Genomic DNA, 18578 nt, shown 5'->3' with positions numbered 1-18578 from the left:
TCATTGGATTAGTTGTTGAATGTCAACATGTAGATATTATTATTACCCTACGTTTATCTCAGGAATCAAATTAAAAACAGGCAAAAAGTAAATTGAATTAAGCATGTAGGTAAATGTCAACATAGAGAGCAATCAAATGAATCTGATGACTCTTCTTTTTGGGACTAAAAATAGGATTTAGGTTCATGTGAAATGGCTATACTTGTGGACCACAATTCAGCAATTTTCAACTTAATGTGTCTGTTTCACAGTAGCCAAGATTGCAACTGGATGTGTAAGGAAAAAATAGATATATATGTCATACAGATACACACACACTCACATGTACAATCAGGTTTTGCTAAATTCTAATAATACATCAAAAACTACAGACCATTCAGTCAGATTTTTAATACCAGGAAAGATTTTAGATCACATTATACAAGAGTCTGTCTGCAAGTGTCTTCATGATAATGTAGGGCCCAGTCCCAATCAGCATCTCCAGAAGCTACCTTCTGTGTAATCCATATCCTCAAGAAATTTACCAAGACAGACGTGGTCAAGCATCATCAGATGATGATTACAATAGTATATGCTGTTAATGGGAAAGAACACACAAGCTAAGAGAAGCTGCAGCAGTTTGCTTTTGCCTAAGCCTACCGGGAAAAATAAATTTCCAACCCCTCCTCTCCTTCCTGCTTGGTTAACTGAGGCCTCTTCTATTCTTCCATATGAAATCCAGAGTATCTGCTTTGAACTGTATTATATGGCAGAGTAGACTCATATAATCCAAAGCAGATAATATGGATCATCTGGTTTGATAATCTGGACTATATGGCTGTGTAGTAGGGGCCTGAGTGCAAATTTCTTTGGAGCTTTGAAGTCAGTTCTCAACCACTGAAGCAAGCTGAGGATAAATGGGATAAGTGGGAGGAGGAGGCAGAACCTCGGATTTTAAAAAAACGATTCACTAAAGGCATTTCCACCAAACCAGGACAGCTGGAAGGTGTAAGGAATCTGGCACCTCTAGCTCATTTTCTTCTGCTCGTGGCTCTCAGACAGAGATGTTGTTGGATTCCAATTCCCCAAAGCTTCAGAAAGGTTGATCAATGATCAGAAAGTATTTGAGTTCAAGTCCAGCAATGTCTGAAGTCCCGTGATTGAGAACTACTGGTCCACACTGACTGGGAGCAGCTTTCAAGATCCTTTTCCAAAACTCCCTGGTGAACCTAGGGCTGAACCCAGGATCTTCTTAGAGTTGCCAAGAACATACAGAATGCGTGAGGCAGGCCTCCATATGGCAACCTCAAGTATTGTGTGTAGAGGACCTTTTTACCAGACTTCAGTGCTCTCACAAGCATTCTTCATGCTATTGTTCTCCATACTATACATTTTTCCAGCAACCTGCAACAAACCATGCAAATCTCATGGAGATATTTGGCGACAGACAGAGAAGAAGAAAAATATCATGCCAGCTGCAATCCCAATCAATGGATCCTCGGCATCTGATATATAAAGCCTGATTGCTGCATACACACCAAATGCCATGTGGATATTCTGGTGGGGGAATGGATGTGTTATAATCTCAAAAATGAGATTTGGGACATCCTATATCACTGCAATTCATTACCAGGCATAAGGATCTTTGGAGTTGTGGTTTGGTAAGACACTGAGAAAGCAAAAGACCTTATAAAACTATAACTCCCATTATTCCTATACATTAGGCCAAGGCAGTTTAAAGTTGTGTCAAACTGCATTAATTCTACAGCGCAGATTAATCTTAAACCCCCCTGTTAATTATTTGCCAAGATGCATAACAGGGCATTAGCAAGAATGTTCCAATGTGCATCAGGCTCTAACAAAGCACATTGGCACTCCTAACAAGTGTCTCAGTGCCCAACGGACTGGTGCACATCAATTCCACTGTGTATCAGTCGCTTTCCTGGCTCGCCTTCCTCGTAATGTAATTAGATAAGGACATTCAGGAACAGCCAAATTCCAGTTTCATTTACAAAGATGCAACTCCCCAACTGGATTGCAGTTGTAGTGTGCAACTTCAATGTACAATTCTCAGCTATCGTAGTCAATATTGGATCTATATAGCATACATACTGAGAGTGTCATAGCCCACCTTAAGGTTGGGTTGCTGACCTGAATGTTGCCGGTTTGAATCCAACCCGGGGAGAGTGCGGATGAGTTCCTTCTATCAGCTTCAGCTTCATGCGGGGACATGAGAGAAGCCTCCCATAAAGATGGTAAAAACATCAAAATATCTGGGCATCCCCTGGGCAACGTCCTAGCAGACGGGAAATTCTCTCACACCAGAAGCGACTTGCAGTTTTTCAAGTTGCTCCTGACAAAAAATAGCTCACCAACATTTAGAGCTCATATTCTGCCCATTTCATTCTATCCCTTGAACTTTTAAAAAATACATTGACAGCAAGACAAACAAGCTATATTTCTCTAATTCTAAGCACAAGAGAAGTGGAGTAGAAGAGAGTTCTGCTTGGTCTGTATTGTTAAATAAACTTTCATTTGTGTTGTATTTTCCTCTAGGTGCGTAGGTAAACTGGTACACAGGTCTCTTTTTGACTACACCCTTCTCTGAATGTTGCAATTCAGAATAAAATACAAACTTGGCTAAGTTGACTACAAAAAGAGGTCATATACAAAAGATATTACATTAGGAGAAGATGATACACAAAACGCACATATAATAGAAATCTGTATGAAAATCAATGTGAATTTTCATGTATTCTCATTTTTAAAAATCAGTGTGAAGTGGCTTGAATGGGATGGATTTGTGGCTGGGTATATAAAACAACTGGGCCAGAAGCAAATTGATTTTGTCTGTAATTGTATAAGGAATGTGAAAGGAACTGGCTTTATATTTAATAGTTTTCATTTATTCATATTCAAAGAATTTTGTTTAACCAAAGTATGAGCACAGAATGAACACAGACACTTCTTCAGCTTCCAACGAAGTCTGCCTTATATAGTGGTGGTTCAAGATGGTAGTTAGTTAGCTTGGTCTTCCTTAAGAGAGGATCTTCGCTGCAAAAAGACTCAGGAAGCATGGAAGGAAGAAGGCCACTTGGGAAACCAAGTCCTTACTGTTCAGGCTGAAAGTGAGACGTCGCATGACTGCCAAAGCACCACTGGCCACTCGATAACTCAGTGTATCCAATGTATAGTTGTAATTAAATGCCACAATTTTCAGTGATAGTTTAGAACTGAGTTCTTTCAAGTTGCCTTTGGCACAACCTTTGGCTGCAAAAGGGATTTCAAAACCACCTAAGAAAGAATGAAACATTTAATAATGTATCTAACATGCATATAATTTTTAATCGCAAATGAATGGGTACTGATAACCTCAGAGGCACATGTGATAGGGACCCAAGACATGTCATTCACAACAACTGCTGGAGTTAATCTATCTCCTCCACAATCCCTCTTCATTTTTCTGTCCTTACAATAGCAAGTAAAGGCTATGCCATCTAGGACACAAGATGGAATAGTTCCCAGTAAGAAGACTGTGACATGTCAAGAAGACTGTGAGATAATTCATTCCCACGCTATCACCTTCTTCTGTTTTTGTGTAATGTCTTCATTAGATTCCAAGCCTGAGGACAGGGGACTGCTTTGTTATTCTTTTATAGTTGTTCCTCCACATTTGTGGTTTTGTCTTTTGCAAATTTGATGATTCATGGGTTTGATAGAAAATGTTTTCTGTTGGAACCTTTAGGTCCTCTAGTGTGACTGGTCAGCTTCTTCTAAAAGGACTCTCTGGATCTTCCCAAACAATCCTCTGGTCAGTCTCCAGTGGAAATTGACCATAGAACAAGGCGAAAAGACAAAGAAATGTATAGAGAGGTATTATCTCTCAAAACCCCATCCGTTTTGTGACTTGCAGTTTTTTTTTTTACTTTCATAATGGTCTTATGCCTCTAACCCCAGTGAATGTGGAGGGCTAACTGTACTTGTAGAGTGCCAGTTACAGGGATATCATTATACATAATAGGCATGTGCTCAGAATTCGTTCCTACCATTTCTATTGTTACTTTTGTGTCTTCCGTTTGTTTGGAAGCACTAAATAAGAAGCCCCCTCCTTACACAAAAATCTGCCCATCATGAAAGCCTGCATCCAAACTTGCCTCCTTGCCTTGGAAAGATTATGTGTGTGTGTGTGTGTGTGTGTGTGTGTGTGTGTGTGTGTGTGTGTGGTGGAGTGTGCAGGCAGGCAGGCTCGGAGCTTGACTTCAGGCACTTTCTTAGCCTGCCTGCACACCCCGCCATGCACACACTCTCTTTCCAAGGCAAGGAGGCAAGTTTGGATGCATACAAAAGCAGGCTTTCATGTCGGGCAGTGTGTGTGTGGCGGGGTGTGCAGGCAGGCCTGGAAAGCACACGCTCTTGCCAGTGCCTACAGCAGTGCGCTTCTTACTCTAGATTAGAAACAGCAGGTACCAGGTAACGCATGGGGAGTCAGTGGGTGGAAAGCCCCCCCCTCCCCCAATAATGGTCTGATTTTTAGACCCTCAAAAAAAAAAAGAACTGAAAACAACCCTCCCAATTTTGAGAGGCTTACAAAAAATGGATCGGGCCCCCCATGAAAGTTGGGACATGAAACAGGACAAGGTTTCCCTCGACTGCACATCCCTAATACATAATATCCTATGAAATTTCAAAGTTAAACTTTAGGGATGCCCCAGGAGGCAAACAAGAGTGATGTTATAAGTGAGGAACTTCTAGTGATGTCGTGAAGCATGACCCATTGATAAAAACATCAGCTTTTTTAAAAATGAGGAAAATATGTCTGACTGTTGGGGCCCTAGTAGTGAATGGTAAAGATCATAAGATGCAGAATGGCACACCAGCAAGAGTGTCCTAATATGCAATGGAAAGTCAGTGGGTCACTTTGCTGGTTGGCTTCCATAGCAATGTAACAGTAGCCCCTTGCTGAATACAGACATTGCCCAATTATATTTCCTACAGACATGACTCCACATGTGAAAATGTAAGTCCCCAAGTGAATTCTGGCCTCTAAGCACATTTTCCATGACAACACTTCTACTTGTTAGATTTGTATAAAGGCTGGGATAGGAATCATTCAGCTAAGAAGGAAAAGGAAAGGACAAGGAGGCTAAAAAAGGGAGATAAAGATAAATAGATATTACCTTCTTCTATTTTCCCGCTTATTTCAGCACACTGTGTATAGTCTCCAAAGCAGGACACAGTTCCATTATCTTCACAGCTTGTGTATCCTGATCTATAACATTTGGGGCAATATTTCCCATTCCAGTAATGTATCAAATTAACATCTGCAAGTCCAACCAAAGCAAACAGTGAGATTTTATGGCAACACAAGAAATTCATTATCCAAAGTCCAAATAATTTTCAAGAATTTTGTACCTTCACTTTTGCAAAACATTGGAGGGTCGTGGGTTGGGGCTAGCATTAGATTTAAGTTGGATAAAGTACAGTCCTTCAGATACTGTGGGGTTGCACTTTTTCTAAGAATGTAATACTAAGGATGCTAGGACTGATTGAGTCCAGCAAGATGTAGTGAATTATACTTTGTCTATTCTAGACTTAAGCCTGTTAAAGTAATTGGAATCAATAATCAAAAAGAAAAAGTGTGCCCAAAAATGCTAAGACTGAGATAAAGGATCTATAATATAGGGCCCAATAGTAGCACTATGATTCTATTTCAACTGCCACAGAATGCTGGGGTTTGTGGTTTGGTAAGCACTAGAGAGAGGTAGCACAGAGTAATGGTTTGAGTCTATGGCTCTGGAGACCATAGTTCAAGTCACTACTCAGCTATGAAAACGCACTAGGTAACCTCGGGCAAGTCACACACTCTTAGCTTCAGAAGTCCCTGTGATAGGGTAACCTTAGGATTTCTGTAAACTGGAAATGATTTTAAGGCACACAGCAACCAGAACAAGTCAATAGAGATCTGCAAGAATTCTAAATATCCTTCCCTCAACTATAAATCCAATGGATCCACTGGGTGGAGTCATGGCAGTTCAAGTGGAATCACAGTATTATATTTATTTATTTATTTATTTATTTACAGTATTTATATTCCGCCCTTCTCACCCCGAAGGGGACTCAGGGCGGATTACAATGAACACATATATGGCAAACATTCAATGCCAATAGACAAACAACATTCAGTTTTAGACAGACACAGAGGCATTTTTTTAACATCTTTCCAGCTTCACGATTTCCGGCCACAGGGGGAGCTGTTGCTTCACCGTCCATTGGTGGCTGTTCTTCCTCTTCTTTTCCTCGTGAGCAGTTTTATGGTGTTGTAGATTAGTTAAATTAGCCTCCCGCATAAAGCGTCCCTAATTTTCCCTACTTGACAGATGCAACTGTCTTTCGGGGCTGCTAGGTCAACAGCAAGCCGGGGCTATTTTTTTTTATGGTCGGAGGCTTAACCCGACCCGGGCTTCGAACTCATGACCTCTCGGTCAGTAGTGATTTATTGCAGCTGGTTACTAGCCAGCTGCGCCACCCCGGCCCCCTATTTACACAGTATCAAGTTCACACTAGCCCCTTCTACATATTCAGGTTATCTTCCCTGAACTGGATTATCTGGCAGTGTAGACTCAAATAATCCAGTTCAAAATTGGGAGCCATGGTGGATAGGGAGCTGCGGTCACACAATGGGTTAAACCCTTGTGCCAGCTGAATTGCTGGCCTGAAGGTTGGGTTCTGACCAGAAGGTTGCCATTTCAAATCTGTGATATGGGGTGAGCTCCCGTTTGTCAGCTCCAGCTTGCAGGGAGATGAGAGAGGCCTCCCAGTAGGATGGTAACACATCCGGGCATCCCCTGGGCAACGTCTCTGTAGACGGCCAATTCTCTCACACCAGAAGGAACTTGCAGTATGTTCTCAAGTCGCTTCTGAACATGATTTAAAAAATCAAGTTCAAAAGAAATTATGTGGAATATCTGCCTTTCCTGCCGCGTCCTGGCCCCACCTCCTGCGCAAGAGGCTGGGCCAGGGTGCGTGGCATGGGAGGCGGGGCCAGACGTGGTCCCGTCTCCTGCGCTGCGTGCCCTGGCCCTGCCTCTCATACTGCACAGGAGGCGGGGCCAGGGCGCAGCGGGAAAGTCCTTCCAGGGCTGGCTGGACCAGGTCGGCTGGGCCAAGGTGCGCATCGCGGGAGGCGGGGCCAGACCTGGCCCCACCTCCCGTGCTCTGGCCTTGCTTCCCGCTCTCTGTGCCCTGGCCCCACCTCTCACACTGCATGGGAGACGGGGCCAGGGTGCGGGAGGCGGGGCCAGGTCTGGACCCGCCTTCCGGGGGGGTTCGATGGCGCTCCCGGGAACATGGCGCCCAACGCGGGGGCGTGGTCAGCTTCCCGTGTTGGGCCGGGCCTGCTGGTCTTTTTAGATTTTCTAAATCTGAACTCCAGAAATTTCAGTTCTTTGCCAAAAAGCACCATCATTTTTTGAAAGTTATTTTGTGAAAGTAAAAGAAGAGGAGGAGGAGGAGAATGCTCCCCAGCTATTACATACCGTTAAAATTAGCGTCACCATCGCATGATGCTGTGCAAAGCAGGGAGCTATACTGTAGAAATATGCCATCTCCAAAGTCAAACATAAAGCTACCGTTCACATTCTTATTAGCCGCTGCACAGGACCTTGAGGAGTCACTTGTTAAGGTTTTTCCTAGTTGAGAAGAAAGCAATTAGAATATATAATGGACCTCAATTCATCACACTACATTGCTAAGGCTGAGAAAGAAAATCATGTTAACTTTTTTTTAAAAAAAAATGTCATAAAAACAACGAGCAAACATTAGGTGTCCTACATTTAGGAGAAAATAGAAAACAACAGATGCTTTCCTATTTACTTTTCAAACTATGTACATATAAACTCTACTAAATATGTATACATTAGGACCTCCATAACGGCAAGAACCATAAGTGCACCTATGGAGAAGAATCCAGCAAAATACACACATTGGAAAAAATTCTATAGTAAAATGCAAACATTTTTCTTTGAGGGAAGAAAAGATGATTGCCTGGCAACTGAAGTAATGTTGTAGGAAGAAAATGGAGGAAGCATTTGCAGAAATGAAAAAAAAATTGAGGCAGACAAACTTGACAAGTTGGCATCTATGATGGCATGCCGGGGTTAATCACACCGGGTCTGGCTACCTGGTGGCTATCGATATACCCTCTGATGTACTTCAGTTCTTAAAATAAAGACTATTGAGATTTGATAAAGTTGAACAAAATAATTTTACTGAAACAAAGGCAAAGTTAACTTCAGTCAGGATTCTTGAAAGGCGAATCAAAATAATATACTACAGAGATGAAGTTTGTTGATTGAACTTGGTTACACTGGAAATAAACACTTGACTATACAGTAGAGTCTCACTTATCCAACACTCGCTTATCCAACGTTCTGGATTATCCAACACATTTTAGTAGTCAATGTTTTCAATACATCAAGATATTTTGGTGCTAAATCCATAAATACAGTAATTACTACGTAGCATTAATGTGTAATGAACTGCTTTTTCTGTCAAATTTGTTGTATAACATGATGTTTTGGTGCTTAATTTATAAAATCATAACCTAATTTGATGTTCAATAGGCTTTTTCTGAATCCCTCCTTATTATCCAACATATTCACTTATCCAACGTTCTGCCGGCCCGTTTATGTTGGATAAGTGAGACTCTACTATATTTGTATAATATGAGGTAAAATACTTGAATATAATTGTGGTAAGTCACTTGATTATTAATACAATACAGAATCAAGATGGCAAAGTACAGAACTATAGTAAAGTACACCATGCTATAATAGTTATGAAGTAAAACACAGAACTATGATGATATAGTACTATTTTGGTAGTAAGGTATAAATTGTAATGGTAAAATACTAGGCTATTGAGGTAAGGTATAAACTATAAGGTATTATTTATTTATTTATGTATTTATTATTTACAGTATTTATATTCCGCCCTTCTCACCCCGAAGGGGACTCAGGGCGGATCACATTATATACATATAGGGCAAACATTCAGTGCCCATATACACATAGAACAGAGACAGAGACAGATAGACACAGAGGCAATTTAACCTTCTCCTGAGGGGATGTTCGATTCTGGCCACAGGGGGGAGCAGCTGCTTCATCATCCACTCTGACGACATTTCCTCATTCCAACGTTGTAAATTAGTTAAATTTGCCTCCCCACTTTATAAGTGGTACCTTATTTCCTACTTGATAGATGCAACTATCTTTCGGGTTGCTAGGTCAGCAATGAGCAGGGGCTATTTTTTATTTTTAATTGACGGGTGCTCACCCTGCCACGGGCTGGCCTCGAACTCATGACCTCATGGTCAGAGTAATTTATTGCAGCAGGCTGCTCACCAGCCTGCGCCACAGCAGGGCTAAACGAACTCGCCCAGGCCTCTAGGGGGGTTTTAAACTCCATCCCTAAAACTAAGTGCAAATGGAAAAGTCCATGCCAAAGGGAGAACTAAACCAGGAAATGAAACAGAGGAGGGGAAAAGCTAGGCCAAGACATCACAGCATCCATGTGTGACGATTAAAATAAGAATGCCTTCAATGACACAAGCCTTTGCAGTATGAGCTAGTCACAGAAAGCTAGACCCTTAACCTGTCCAGCCCATTATTCTCTATACCAGAAATGGGCAAGGTCCATTCAGAGGCAAGAGAAGAGAAAATAACCCTGGAATACTCAATTAGCATTGACATCCAAAACTAGAACTAGCTAGAAGCCCACTTTTGTTTTATGAGCTTTGATGCCACATTATATTCCTGAGGGCCAAAAATATATATTTCTGATAGATCCTGGAAAGGAAGCACTCAGGATTACAAGAGAGTGCTTGAAAGTAGCCCATGGCACTCTTGAATATTTCTTACCTTCAGAATTCTTCCTTATTTTTAGTCAAATGTTCCTGTCATCTCATTTGAATCTGAAGCCCTCCAACCTTCCCAGGTTGGCAAAAACCTTATCAGCCCATCTTCTCAGTGGTTTTGAAGTATTTCCTATTTTTCCTCTCCAATGTTCCCCTTTGTGCCCAGTTCACTTCCAACTTAGTTCAAAGTGCAAAAAGAGTTTAAACTCAGGATGTAATGGGCATTCACAGATTTGGGGATCCAGGAATGGTCCTGGAACCAAATCCCAATGGAACCCAGTGTATATACATATACCCTTAACAGGATTAAAGATTACAATAGTAGAGAAGTGTTGCAAAATTACAAGAGGAAACATCAAGTGAGGTTTTTGCCTCTATGCTTTGATAATAGAAAAAGTAAATTGCTGCACCATGATGACACTAAACACTATCGTAACATTGTAACTTAGGATGCAAGTTGTAATTCTGATTAAAACATTGTCAAACATTTATTCTTCCATATAAATGCTGTTACTTAGCTTGAATATAATCTAATAAGTAACTATTAGCTGTTTTAGGGTGTATACATTTTTGGGGGAAACCTGGATCTCCTATAATAATTTGGGGAGCCCCTTGTCTACAGAAGGAATCAAGCCTTCTTTTAAAACAGGGTTGAAGACCATATGGAGAATTTACACAAAAGGCCAATTTCAAAAATTTGCTATAGTCAAAATAGAGAGCCCATAGTTCATGTAAGCAGAGCTTACGTATCAGAACCCTTATGGTTCCATAGCATGTCACAATCTGTTATCTAAAATAATCTACACTCCATACAGATTAAATCATTTTCTCACTCATATGCAAGGTCTTAGAATGTTCTTGAAGCACCCATAGAAATAGATATCTCGGGGTATATCGATCTATACTGTAGAATTGTTGCAATTTGATACCACTACAAATGCCACTACAATTCTGTGGTTCCTAGGAGTTGTAGTTTGGTGAAATACTCACACTCCTAGGCAGAGAAAACTCAGAATGTTGCAAAAATCACAATTCTATTCCATGGCATTGAGCCATGGCAGTTAATGTGGTCTCAAACTCATTAATTCTATAGTATAGATGCTTCCTTAAATGTCTTGAGCATTCACTCAAATGGCTGAAAATGAAAAGACACACAAGAAAAAATGGAGAATGAACACATTGTTCCACCTATTTATATTCCATGTCTCTTCAAACTAGTGAGGCAGATTAAGAGAATGATTCTCCTGAAGTCAAACTAAGTAAATTTGACCTCTGTATGATGATTTCCGCTCAGGTCTGACACTCTTTTGAGGTTATTTTGAATGATTAGAGAAGATTTCCTGCTAATAACAAACATTAATACATAGGGCTCTTCCACACAGCCATATAACCCAGAATATCAAGGCAGTAAATCCCACAATATCAGTTTAACTGGAATATCTGAGTCCTCACTGCCAAATATTCCAGTTCAAATCAGAAAATGTGGGACTTTATTCAGTTATGTAGAAGGGACCATAGAAACAAAACTCAGTCTGGTTAGAAACCAGACATGAAAGTGACGAAGACTGAGAGGAGATTTGTCTACTGTTATATAGAAGTATGTAATTGCTTACCTATACTGAGGGACTGGTAAATTTTCATGCTCATGCATCTGTCCTGCCCATTAGCGCAAGTTTGAGGTGGGCAATTGATGGAAGCAGGTAGACAGGTTGGACAATCTAGAGAGAGGGTTGCAATGGTTACTAGCATTGACATAAATGGCATTTCAATTCCTCATTTGACCTATCACTGTGCCCCTTGAGCCTTACAAAATCTATGCATTTGAGATTTGTTTCTCTGCTTATTGTATGCATTGAGAAAAAATGAATACATTAAGACACAGAACTCTTACCTCCATTTTCACTAAACCCAGGCCCGGCCCAACACGGCACGCTGACCACACCCCCGCATTGGGTGCCACCTTCCCAGGGGCGCTATTGAGCCCCTGGGAGGCGGGGCCATACCTGGCAGAGGCGGAGTTGCGCAACGTGGGAGGCGGGATCGCACGATGTGGGAGGCGGGGCCAGGTCTGGGCCCACCTCCCACGGGGCGTGCCCTGGCGCAGCCAGGCTGCATGTGGCGGCAGTCCTTACAGGCTGCGATGAAGGCCGCAGCCTGGAAGGACTCCCACCGCAAGCAGCCTGGCTGGGCCAGGACGCGCACCGCAGGAGGCGGGATGGCCACGCCTCCCACAGTGCGCGCCCACTGCGGCGGCAGCCTGGCTGGGCCACAGGAGGCATGCCGCAGGAGGCGTGGCTGCCCGGCGAGGGAGGTGGGGTTAGGATGTGGGAGGCGGGGCATGTCGCGCAGCCGCGCCTCCCGCAGCACGGGGGGGGGGGTGCAAAAAAACTTGTTGCGTACCCCTTTCAATTTCCTTGGGCCGGTCCTGACTAAACCACATGTTTTAGATCAGGCATGGGCACACTTTTTCTCTTGGAGCCATACTGTGGGCCCGGCCAGGAGGGGGGCCAGGTACATGAGGGGGCAGGGCACAGTCTAGGTAAGGGGTCCTCAAACTTTTTAACTGGAGGGCTGGTTCATGGTCCCTCAGATAGTTGAGGGGCTGAATTATAATTTGAAAAAAACATATGAACAAATTCCTATGCAAACTGCACATGTCTTATTTGTAGTGCAAACCCGCCCCCAACAACAATTATTTATTTATTTATTTGCTACATTTATAGCCCACCCTCTCTCACGCCGAAGGGGACTTAGAGCAGCTTCAAGTTGTATGTACATACAATATATTATATTATTAGCATAGCACAATATTAGCATTATATATTATTACTATATTGTACTATACCACTATACCATAATATTATTAGTTTAATTAGTAAACATTTAATATATAATATATGTGACGGCACGAGTGGCGCCATCTATATGTCAAACTGTACGTTGCAAGATTTGAATTGTTGTATCATGCCTGATTTTGCCTTTACCCTGTAAATGTAGTTGGATTGGTTATTTATATCTGTCAATCAATGTTGTTTGCACTAGTTATATTGCTTCCTCAGCTCAATTGTTTGGCTCCACCTCTTCCTGGAGTAGGAGAGTGTTTCCTTTTTCATTCTACCATCAAGCTTTCTACCAGATGGACGTGAGCTTTTAGAGATGGCTCTAAAAGCTCAGCACCAATTCTGAGGTTCTTACCCTTGAGACTTATGCTTCATGTTCAGGGCCAACCTGAACGACGTTGAGGAGTCTCAAGTGCCTTCAAATCAGTCCTTTGGCAACAGAGGAAGACTGTGTCTTCAAACATAGGCCATTTGGACTGAGGCTGAGGTTTGCTCCGGCATTCACAGCCATTGAGAAAGAGGGACTTGGAAAAGCTTCTCAGCTACAGAGCTCCTTGGACTTAAAACAACCAAAGGCTGTAATGTATATTTTCCTTTACCCCTTTGAAACTTCCGGCTTATTGGGATAACCTTTTGTGAACAATAAAACCAGTTTTGAGTTATCCACAGTGTTTTGGTCCTTGGGAGTTCCAGTTTCCCTAAAGGAGGGCAAGAAGCAATCCCCTGGGGAAAGATGTCACGTCCATGCCTCTTTCGCTAAGAGTTATAGCCCCAGGCGTGACGGCACAATATATAATTAATATTATTATATTATATAATATTATTGTATTATTATTAGACGCCCTCAGTCCCCTATTGGGTGAGAAGGGTGGGGTAGAAATACTGTAATAAATAAATAAATATTATATTGTATTACATTATAATATTATTATCAATATTTATACACAATATATTATATTATTACCATAGCACAATATTGATACATGAAAGAACAATACAATATTTAAAAATAAAAACAATTTTAACCAACATACTGTAAACCTATCAGGATTTCAATGGGAAGTGTGGGCCTGTTTCTGCCCAATGAGAGAGTCAAGTTAAGTAGGATTGTTGTTGTTGTGTGCCTTCAAGTCATTTCAGACTTTGGGGGAGTCTAAGTCTAAAACTGAGGGCAGGGGCCAGGTAAATGACCTTGGAGGGCCTTAGTTTGGGGACCCCTGGTCTAGGTTCCCGATCCTCCCCTTCTTCAATTCCCCTCCCCATCCTCTCCCCTGATCCTTGGTCTGTACTCTTGGCATTATGCCAAGAGGAGGGTGAGGCAGGAAGCAGTTGAGAGTGCTCCGGAGGGCTTTCAGTCAGCGTGTGCCTTCTTTGAGCAATCTTCTTGGCATAAGGATGGGGCCACTCTCACCATCCTTATGCCAGGAGGAGGTCAACACACACGGTGGCTGAGAATGCTCCAGAGGGCTCTCAGCTGCTACCTGCCTTCCCCATCTTTTTGGCATAAGGATGCGATGGGCTGCTATGTCCTGTCAAGAGAACAGGGAAAATGAGGGCCTGAGGTAAGCACCCAGGGGTCTACTCATGCCTGTTCTAGATGCTCCAGGTGACTATGGTGTGATTTCTTTGTTCTTCTACACACAAATTTATCCCACTGCTATCTCAGTGAGAGTCACTCATTCTCAGAGGAAAACATGTAGAATGGAGGACCAAAATAGTCCAGCCATTTCATGCTTATTTTTACGTGTAAAATCTCCTGCCCCCATAGAATAGTGGTGAAGATTTTTTTTGGACTCCAAGTGTCATCATCTCCAGCCAGTTTGGCCAATGGCCTTGGATGATGCAGTGAATAATTACATATTCCCATCCCTAATTTAGATAATGGGGTATTAGAAGTTTAAAAGCACTTAATGCTAGGTGGATCAAGTGTTCATAAAACATATAGTAGATAGGCTTGAGTGATTTGGGTAAACCGCAATCCGTTTCAGTGTCCAGGATTTCAGTGGGGCCCTTGATCCATTTTTCAGGTTTCTCCCAAATACAGGAGGACAGAAATCTGTTTTCAATCTGGGAAGCCAAAAGACTTGTTTTCTATCTGGCCTGTTGGTGGCAATGGGGGGAGAGGGGCTTCCCAGGCTCCCCTTCCTGACATTTTAGACATAGTTTGTCCTTATATCCTTTCATTAAGACCTGAATTAAAAGCATCAGAGTTAAGATACCACTCTTTCTATGATCCTTTCCCTTCTATCTTTCTAGGAAACCTGGGTTTAACACAAGAGCTTAAGAGAACACCCTTTCTGGGATCCTTTCCCTTCCAGTGGCTGTCTCCCTCCTCACACACCATGTGTTGCTGGAAGAAACCATATTTCAGCAACCACTGACAGAAAAAAAATGGCAGTGGAACCCATACCTTTATGAACATCCGAACATACTGAACCAGCCGAAGACAATTTTTAAAAATAAATCTGTGCACAAATCTAATAGTAGATCAGTGAAATAAAGAAAAATCTATGCCAGCTTTTCTTTTAATTTTATTTATTTATTAGAAAAAGGGATCTGGTTTTAAAACTATTCACCACAAATCAAAGCAGAACCAGAGGATTACCCATTTAGGTTTTCTCAGATGTTAAGAGTTTGTCTACATGATCCCAATAACCCACAGTGACTGGTAAGTCACTCCAGAATGCCTATATGTTACCCGGAGACTTATAGTCCTTATCATGGGATAAACTGAGTTTATCAACTCAACACAAATAGCCCACTTATATACAAAATAGAAAATAAACAAGTTCAGTGAATAATTTGAATAATTTGAATATTAAACTAGTTATACTGTTGTAGCCAGGGGCTGTGGCGCAGACATGAGAGCAAACCAGCTGCAATTAACTGCAATGAATCACTCTGACCAGGAGATCATGAGTTCGAGGCCCGCTCGGAGCTATGTTGTTTGTCTTTGTCCTATGTTAAAAGGCATTGAATGTTTGCCTATATGTGTAATGTGATCCGCCCTGAGACCCCTTTGGGGTGAGAAGGGCGGAATATAAATGCTGTAAATAAATAAATAAATAAATAAATACTGTTCGAATTCACAGTAATCACAAACAATGTTGTATGGATTTTGTACAATCACTTTGAAATAGTATCAGCGTCGTGTGTTCTTGTGCCAAGTTGAACATTATCTTAATATAGAACCGGATCCTACACATCACATGAAATTGTTTATTTTCTATTTTGTATATAAGTGGGCTATTTGGGTTGAGTTTACCTACTCAGGAACCCATTCAGATTATAAACCGAGTTTAACCAGTTTAACCAGAGGTAATAGCATTGCAGCCTTGAAGTGGAAAGCTCTAGCTTTTATCAGACACGGGCAGTATAGCCAACCATCAGAGATTGCCATTCCATATTGCCAGCATTAGTTACCTGCTGGGTATGTGTAAAACAAATGCTCATTTCCATCTCATAGGCACAATAGGTTTATTCCATTGAAGATATCAATGCTGGATTCACATCCAGCAGCCTCATGCTGAAAGCAATTTGTTTCCAGTATGAAAGTGAAGCTAGAACCAAATTAAGAATTCCATACCCAAATATATGTTGCCTCAATAATGCCTTAGAGAGGTGCCAGTTTCTGGCATTCTAGAAATCAGGTGGTCACAGGGAAAGCACTTCCTACAACTAGTGTTCAATTCAGTATGTTCATTGTAATAGCCAAAGGCCAGGACAATGAGCTTGAAAATACGGGGTGTTTGAAAAAGAACTCTCTAGTTTTAATGTGTTTTAACTTAAAACTAGGGAGTTCTTTTTCAAACACCCTGTACAGAGAACACTTAATATAAAAAGCATAAAAGCATCCTTTATTTTACATGCTGCAACTAAAGCTTGTATAAAGGATTAAAACACTACTGACTATATATTGCCCTTACTTTCTGATCTGTTTTATATAATTATTAGGATCTCTGCTTTCTTGTCAGAACATATAAAGCTTTTCACATTTTACAACAAGCATAGTCAAATATTTGCTCTCAATTAAAAAAATATAGAGAAAGAGATTGCTGTACTATTTAGAGGCCAGTTCTTCCCTTTTTCTGTCCCGGTGGTGGTTGATGGCTTCTATTTCAATGGGACAGTGAATACACATCGAAATTACCAATACCAGACTTTTTCTTTCTGGTTCCAAAAACTATAAACTTAGCTCATGTCTTGGTCCACTTACTGCCTTGATTCGGCAGGCTTTTGATTTCTGTTATTGCTGTTTTTAAATTGTTTTAGATTTTAGTCTGTTTTGGAAGCCACTCCGAGCCCTAGGGGAGTGGCGGCATATAAGTTCGAAGAATAAATAAACAAATAAATAAACATTCTTTTAACTGGTCTATTAATTCACTCTTTTCCTCTTGTTTCCTTTTATCTGCTATTAACATTATTGGTCATCAGTTTGCATACATTAACATTTAAAATGCTAGCTGCCATTGCTAAAGAAGGCAGGACAAAAGGGCAAACCTTCCACCCAATATGCTTACTTCTATTCCCAAATTTGGAGTGAAACACAAAATGGATTCATTGTCTTACTGACATGGGAACCTTCCAAGTCCTGTTCCTTCTATTCTCAACTCATGGAACTACCCAAAGCAGATTACTTTGCTTATTCTATTGTAAGACCATCTTGGATGCCTCCAATGAAGTAGGCTAAAGTCTACAAAATGTTGTTACCAACTTCTTTTTCTGTCTATCTCAAAGATGCTATTTTGCAAATTGTCCAGGAAGAAAATGGATATCAGCCAACATACCTAGTGGTTCCACCACTCGAGCTACAGCAAGGAGAATACCAACGAGGAGGAGGGATAAAGGAGCCATCTGGACGTCCTGTCTGGGATGCAGCCAAGGTGTGCACAAGAGAAGGATTTATAGGCTTGGAAGAGCTTTATGATTGGCTGGGCGTAGACACAGTTCCCCTCCGATAGAAGTTATAAATGGGTGGGATCATTGCCTGTGTCTAAAGGAAAGGGTGGATAATAAAGAAATAAAAAGTAAAACAAAAGGAAGCCTACTCATTTGAACATTGGAATGTTGGAAAGTAAATTTCCAATAAATAAAATTGATACGGGTTGCTGTGAGTTTTCTGGGCTGTATGGCCATGTTCCAGAAGCATTCTCTGTTGACGTTTCACTCACATCTATGGCAGGCATCCTCAGAGGTTGTGAGGTCTGTTGGAAATCAGGAAATGAGGTTTATTATATATCTATCGAATGCCCAGGGTGGGAGAAAGAACTCTTGTCTGCTTAAGGCAAGTGTGAATGTTGCAATTGACCACCTTGATTAGCACTGAATGGCCTTGCAGTTTGAAAGGCTGGCTGTTTCCCTGGGGGAATCCTTTGTTGGGAGGTGTTCACTGCCCCTGATTGTTTCATGCCTGGCATTTCCCTGTTTTCTGAGTTTCCTTCTTTATTTACTGTCCTGATTTTAGAGTTTTTTAAGACTGGTAGCCAGATTTTGTTCATATTCATTATTTTCTCCTTTCTATTGAAATTGTCCACATGTTTGTGGATTTCAGTGGCTTCTCTGTGTAGTCTGACATGGTGGTTGTGAAAGAGGTGTAACATTTCTGTGTTCTCAAATAATGCTGTGTCCAGGTTGGTTCATCAAGTGCTCTACTATGGCTGACTTCTCTGCTTGAATTAGTCTGCAGAGCCTTTCATGTTCCTTGATTCGTGTTTGGGCAATGCTACGTTTACCCTATATAGACTTGTCCACAGATTCATGGTATATGGTAGACTCCTGCAGAGGAGACAGGATCCCTCTTGTCCTTTGCTGAACGTAGCATTTGTTAGATTTTCTTAGTGGGTCTG

General features: G+C 41.4%; 1 protein-coding gene across 1 annotated transcript; it reads right to left on the bottom strand.

Annotated features, from left to right (window-relative positions):
- Positions 1 to 2863: 2863 nt before the first annotated feature.
- Positions 2864 to 17586, bottom strand: LOC103279323 (uncharacterized). Its single transcript, XM_016994787.2, has 5 exons — positions 17520 to 17586; positions 11506 to 11610; positions 7515 to 7667; positions 5157 to 5300; positions 2864 to 3273 (listed from the first exon to the last, which is right to left on the bottom strand). The coding sequence occupies exons 1-5, from the start codon at positions 17584 to 17586 to the stop codon at positions 3017 to 3019; spliced, it is 726 nt and encodes a 241-aa protein (XP_016850276.1). The 3' UTR covers positions 2864 to 3016.
- Positions 17587 to 18578: the final 992 nt, after the last annotated feature.

This window comes from Anolis carolinensis, unplaced genomic scaffold (genome assembly GCF_035594765.1).
Source record: "Anolis carolinensis isolate JA03-04 unplaced genomic scaffold, rAnoCar3.1.pri scaffold_10, whole genome shotgun sequence".
In the NCBI taxonomy this organism is placed as follows: Eukaryota; Metazoa; Chordata; class Lepidosauria; order Squamata; family Dactyloidae; genus Anolis; species Anolis carolinensis.
This window is presented reverse-complemented; position numbering and strand designations above follow the sequence as displayed.